We start from the raw sequence: 6,285 nt of genomic DNA on the forward strand, positions 1-6,285 counted from the left end.
TTTCGTCTGCTTTTTTGCAGCAGTGTTTTTATGGACGAATTTGTATCTGTATGTGTATTTTATATAAATAATTCATACAGTATATATATGTGTATATTTTTTATTTTTGTTGACTTACACGTTCTGTGTGAATTGGCATTTTTGTCACGCTTATATGTATCTTATGTGTCCCATAAACTGCATTGCATGTGATGCCGAACTTCTTCGTCCAACAAAAAGCACTGCATTTCTCTACAAGTTTGTGCTGCACCTGTTTTTTGCTGCACTTTTTTGCCGCAGACCCTGCATTCATGTGTGTATCCTGTAATAGCGTTGCTTTATGATACTGCACTGCTTTTGCCTAACCAAGTGCACTGGTTTTGCCTAAAGATGCGTCCTTTAGTTGGTTGTTTTTTTATTGTTTGTATTGTAAGGTATGGGGGGGGGGGGTTGGGCCCTCTCATTTTTGGTTGTTTATAGATTTGTATTTGCTCTTTGTATTCCCTGTACTTACCGCACTGCGTGCATTAGCGCGAGGCAGCCCCACCCCCCCGGCGAGGCCGAGCCTGGAACGAGCCGGAGCAGGCGGCGACGTGGTGTCCCGCGGCGCCGCATGCACAGGCGAGTCCGTCACACCCCATCGCCTCCCTATCTATGTTAGGGGTGTGGCTCTGGGGTTGCGTGCGTCCTATTGTTGGATAAACAGAATGTCCGCACTGCGCCTGTCAACCAAGCGCATTGCGTGCTTTAGCGCGAGGCCGAGCAGGGGGTGGGAGGGGGGTCGTGACCCCCCTCCCCACCCTCCCTGCGAGGCCGAGCCTGGAACGAGCCGGAGCAGGCGGCGACGCGGCGTGCCGCGGCGCCGCATGCGCAGGTGAGTCCGTCACACCCTGTCGCCTCCCTGTCTATCTTAGGGGTGTGGCTTTGGGGTTGCGTGCGTCCTATTGTTGGATAAACAGAATGTCCGCACTACGCGTGTCAACCAAGCTCACTGCGTGCGTTAGCGCGAGGCCGAGCAGGGGGGTGGGAGGGGGGTCGTGACCCCCCTCCCCACCCCCCTGCGAGGCCGAGTCTGGAACGCGCCGGAGCAGGCGGCGACCCGGCGTGAGGCGGCGCCGCATGCGCAGGCGAGTCCGTCACACCCCGTCGCCTCCCTGTCTATCTTAGGGGTGTGGCTCTGGGGTTGCGTGCGTCCTATTGTTGGATAAACAGAATGTCCGCACTACGCCTGTCAACCAAGCACACTTCATGCGTTAGCGCGAGGCCGAGCAGGGGGGTGGGAGGGGGGTCACGACCCCCCTCCCACCCCCCTGCGAGGCCGAGCCTGGAACGAGCCGGATCAGGCGGCGACGCGGCGTGCCGCGGCGCTGCATGTTCAGGCGAGTCCGTCACACCCCGTCGCCTCCCTGTCTATCTTAGGGGTGTGGCTCTGGGGTTGCGTGCGTCCTATTGTTGGATAAATAGAATGTCCGCACTGCGCCTGTCAACCAAGCGCACTGCGTGCGTTAGCGCGAGGCCGAGCAGGGGGTGGGAGGGGGGGTTCGTGACCCCCTCCCCACCCCCCTGCGAGGCCGAGCCTGGAACGAGCCGGAGCAGGCGGCGACGCGGCGTGCCGCGGCGCCGCATGCGCAGGCGAGTCCGTCACACCCCGTCGTCTCCCTGTCTATCTTAGGGGTGTGCCTCTGGGGTTGCGTGCGTCCTATTGTTGGAAAAACAGAATGTCCGCACTGCGCTTGTCAACGAAGCGCACTGCGTGCATTAGCGCGAGGCCGAGCATGGGGGGTGGGAGGAGGGGTCGTGACCCCCCTCCCCACCCCCCGCGAGGCCGAGCCTGGAACGAGCCGGAGCAGGCGGCGACGCGGCGTGCTGCGGCGCCGCGTGCGCAGGCGAGTCCGTCACACCCTGTCCCCTCCCTGTCTATCTTAGGGGTGTGGCTCTGGGGTTGCGTGCGTCCTATTGTTGGAAAAACAGAATGTCCGCACTGCGCGTGTCAACCAAGCGCACTACATGCGTTAGCGCGAGGCCGAGCATGGGGGGTGGGAGGGTGTCCTGACCCCCTCCCCACCCCCTGTGAGGCCGAGCCTGGAACGAGCCGGAGCAGGCGGCGACGCGGCATGCCGCGGCGCCGCATGCGCAGGCGAGTCCGTCACACCCCGTCGCCTCCCTGTCTATCTTAGGGGTGTGGCTCTGGGGTTGCGTTCGTCCTATTTTTGGAAAAACAGAATGTCCGCACTGCGCCTGTCAACCAAGCGCACTGCGTGCGTTAGCGCGAGGCCGAGCATGGGGGGTGGGTGGGAGGGGGGATCGTGACCCCCTCCCCACCCCCTACGAGGCTGAGCCTGGAATGAGCCGGAGCAGGCGGTGACGCGGCGTGCCACGGCGCCGCATGCGCAGGCGAGTCCGTCACACCCCGTGCGCCTGTCAACCAAGTCAGGATGTGACGTGGGATTGTGCCATTGAAGCCAAGTGAAAACATTCACCGTGGTAGTGTTTTTGATTAGCTGGAAAAAATATTCATCTAAGCGAACTGCAATGCTTTATTGACAACACATCTTTTGTCCCATACCGGACTGCACAGCGGACTGCATTTTTTTAAGGTGAGGGGGTACTGGAGTAACTTGCTAGTTGTGCGTCGTTGGGTTTTGTTTGTTTTTGGGCTGTTAGAATTTGTTGGGCCTTTGTTCGGGGAGTGAAGACGCATTGGGCCCAAGTCGGCCTGTGAGCACAGTTGGTTCCCGGTGCGTTGTGTGCGGCCTAATGTTTAGTCCCACCTCGCCCGGGGAAGGCGCGCACGACCTGTTTATAAGCGCTGGCGAGGCAGCCGTATCGAAATCGTCTGGTTACTTATTTGGGCGCTTATACGCGACGCCCGTTGCTCTATGCTCTATGACCTGTGGGCCCATATGTGCCCGCCCCCATGCATTGTGACTCAGAACGACTCGCCTTCTGTGGGCGCAGACCTACTACGAGACTGGCTGAGGACGGGTGTACCTGTGGTGGTCAATTTTTTTCTATGTATTTTCTATCTTAAGTATTTTTTTCAATGCAGGGGCGTGCACTGCTTAGCAAACCATCCTTGCACTGCATTGATCAGGGTTCTGTACTTCATGTGCACCCATTCCGTACTACACATGTTCGCACTGCATTGATCAGGGTTTTGTACTTCATGTGCACGCATTCCGTACTACACATGTTTGCGCTACATTTTTGTGCACTGCATGGGTAGCATATTTCGCTCTCACGTATCATTTTTCTAGTGTACGGGTGTGCACTGCTTTGTTGCTTCTATGTGCACTGCATTCGTCATAGTCCTGTGCTGCACGTGTACACATTTTGCACTGCGTGCATGCTTCTTTGTGCCAAAGTTGTGACTGGTTATGCCAACCCTGCGGACTGCATGGATTACATTTAAGTACTGCATCAGGTGCATTAATTCTGTGTTGTGTAGTGCATGAAAGTGCTTCTCTTGTGGTTCATTTTGAGCATGTACCGCACTTCATGCACACATATAGTGAACTTCCTTGTAAGACTTTGGAGAACTGCACACATTTTTTAGAGACCTAATACGTGACTGGCTGTGGCCTTGTTGTAGCTGGGTGGTCAATTTTTTATCCTTATGTGAAGCATTTTTTTCTTTTGGAGTATATATATGTCATGGTAGTACAAATGATGTCAGTTGTACTACTTGCACCAACGTTGAGTACTGCATTACGCGTACCAAGTCTTTATGTTGTGCACTGAACGAAAGTTGCTGCAGCCCCTTTGTTCTGCATTTGTGCATGTACTGCACTTCATGTATATACTCTGTGAACTGCGTTGTATTTGTTATGTGAACTGTATTCACGTTTTGGTATCACACATTACATTTTTTCAAAGTTTTCTGGATACTTGTTCTAATACAAACTAATTTCAGCGGAAACAATTGATCAGAAGCAAACTGTGACACATAAGCAAACCACAGAAATAAAATTTAATGATAATTCTAAAACGACATTGTTTTTACAAAAGAAATGTTCGATATGAAGCAATGGACATAATCGAAAGCTTGCATACATGAAACAAAGAACAACACAACGATTAAAGTAAAGTGAAACTAAAACTTAGCCCTAAATTATTTCTAGTTGCTGTACTGGATTATAGCCTTGTTCTTCTTCTGCTTTGCTTCTTTGTCTCTTTTTGCCCTGTCCAGTCCCATGATGACATCGTAGATGATTCTCCATGACTCATATGTTGCGAATGCATCTATTTCTGCATACTTGATAAGCTTTTCTGGCAGTGGGCAAAATCCCCACAGAGTATGGTCCTCCTTGCGGTTAATTTTTTTCTTCATGTCATGGTAGTGAATGTCTATCATCCTGCCGGCAACATCAGCCAAAGAGTCAAACTTCTTTTTATTGTATGGGTCTCTCCATTCCAGCTGCATATCAATGTAGTTGTCGGAGTTGATCTCCAAACCAGATAGCTTCAGCTTGCTTTTGTCTCCTTCAATTGCGAATCCGACGAAGGTGTACTCACCATTCATGAGGAATTTGTCTAGTTCCATTGGCCTGCAAGATGTTTGTATAGAGTGAATATAGTTTATTTTCTTAGAAGTACCAATGTTTTTTGTTTTGTCTGAAACTGAACTGCAATATGAATATCTGAATTTGTTACATTGAGTAGTTGGTAATACTTTGTTCAGCATAACTAGTAAATCTGATAATATATTTGCATAAACAATGCATGTTTTGTGCATGATTGTATTCTTGAACTGAATTTCATACATGTTTTGTATAGTAATGTTACAGTTTTCTATTGTTCAGTCAAATAGTTTGTATTTGGTAAAACAAAATAAAACTGCGTGTATTGCTAGATCATATAATTCAAGAATTGAGCACATGAGTAACATACATGGAGCCAGATGAAAATTATCAATGAATTCATATGCCATGCTTTTCAAAAATTAAAACCAAAGTTTAAATATTGGCGATTGCAGTGAAGAAAATTTAAAATCAATATTGACAATCAATAGTATAGATTAATAGTTATTCTAACCTGTCTTTAGTTGCAGAGATGTGGTAGACAAGGCATTCTTTTTCTACGCATAGCTGGAGCACTGCTGCCCGCTGTGGCTTCACGTAGTGCGTGTACTCGACATCAATGCCGACTAGTTTGACGAGCATTTCGCCGAGCTTCCTCCTGAGTGTGGACAGCATCTTGTCCACGTCTTCACCCTTGCTTGTGCAAACGACATGGAGCTTGTGGTTGCCGTGGAGGTCGACGTCGTGGAGCTCCCTGGTGTACCTGCGGCGCTGCTTGTAAAGAGGTGCATCCGCCATGACTCTCCTCTTCTCTCTCTTGTTTGTTCTGGAGAGAAGAGGTTGGTGAAAGGAAGTGTGGAGAAGAAGATGCAATGGTTTTTTTTGGGTATGAAGCAGTTGTGTTTTCTCTTCTGCTCTCCTTGACAGGACGTGGGAGAGGTGGGGCGGGGTGGTAGCATGGTGGAGCTCTGTTTTTAGTTACGTGGCAACTACAAAGAGGTTCTGCTATGAGGGGGCTCTGTTAGTGCGTTGGAAATCCGGAACGTCGTGTCCTCTTTTTTCGTGACTTGTTCAAGTATGCACGCAACTGTCAGAAAATGTGATGATTGTGTTTTCGGTGAATTTTCCTATTAAATGCACTTCTTTTATATCAGAACATAACTGCGTACGTCCACATAGTGTACTGCATGGAAGTGAAATTTATTCTTCGTGCACTGAATTATATCGGATTAGGATTGATACAGATGTACGCACATTTAGTTTCTTGATGGAGTTCTTTCATGCAGTTCTTTATTTTATAACGGACTGCTTTGCTTAACTAACAGGGCTGCATTCTTCATTTTAGCAAGACTACAATGCAGTAGAAGGGGAACTGCATTTCAGAAAAAAGAATACTTCGTGCTTCCACGTGGAGAACTGCATTGTTTGGTGTCGCGGACTGCATTTGTACGTTTACTTCGGGCTTTCTGCGTTTTATTTATTAATAGCGAACTGTAGTTTCTGGCAGTGCCACGCACATTTTCTTTTGTTGTTGTTATTCATTAAAAAAATGTTTCTAATTTTTCTTTGATGTTTTATTTTTTGAAGTTATTGTTTTTTCTTAGTGGGCCTTGTCGGGCTGTGTTCGGGGAGTGAAGACGTATTGGGCCCAAGTCGGCTTGTGAGCACAGTTGGTTCCCGGTGCGTTGTGTGCGGCCTAATGTTTAGTCCCACCTCGCCCGCGGAAGGCGCTCCCGACCTGTTTATAAGCGCTGGCGAGGCAGCCGTATCGAACTCCTTTGGTTAC

At 49.5% G+C, this 6,285-nt stretch overlaps 1 protein-coding gene across 1 annotated transcript; it reads right to left on the reverse strand.

Annotated features, from left to right (window-relative positions):
• Nucleotides 1-4,096: 4,096 nt before the first annotated feature.
• On the reverse strand, nucleotides 4,097-5,297 carry LOC109784317 (uncharacterized). Its single transcript, XM_020342913.1, has 2 exons — nucleotides 5,014-5,297; nucleotides 4,097-4,526 (listed from the first exon to the last, which is right to left on the reverse strand). Exons 1-2 carry the CDS (start codon nucleotides 5,295-5,297, stop codon nucleotides 4,097-4,099), a joined length of 714 nt encoding a protein of 237 aa, XP_020198502.1.
• Nucleotides 5,298-6,285: the final 988 nt, after the last annotated feature.

This window comes from Aegilops tauschii, chromosome 1 (assembly GCF_002575655.3).
Source record: "Aegilops tauschii subsp. strangulata cultivar AL8/78 chromosome 1, Aet v6.0, whole genome shotgun sequence".
NCBI classification, from domain to species: Eukaryota; Viridiplantae; Streptophyta; class Magnoliopsida; order Poales; family Poaceae; genus Aegilops; species Aegilops tauschii.

Bases quoted from the DNA above. Each gene is read 5' to 3' on its own strand.
- LOC109784317 (XM_020342913.1), bottom strand. From the start codon at position 5,297: ATGGCGGATGCACCTCTTTACAAGCAGCGCCGCAGGTACACCAGGGAG. The intron at 4,527-5,013 runs GTTAGAATAACT...AACATCTTGCAG, and splicing joins ATCTCTGCAACTAAAGACAG to GCCAATGGAACTAGACAAAT.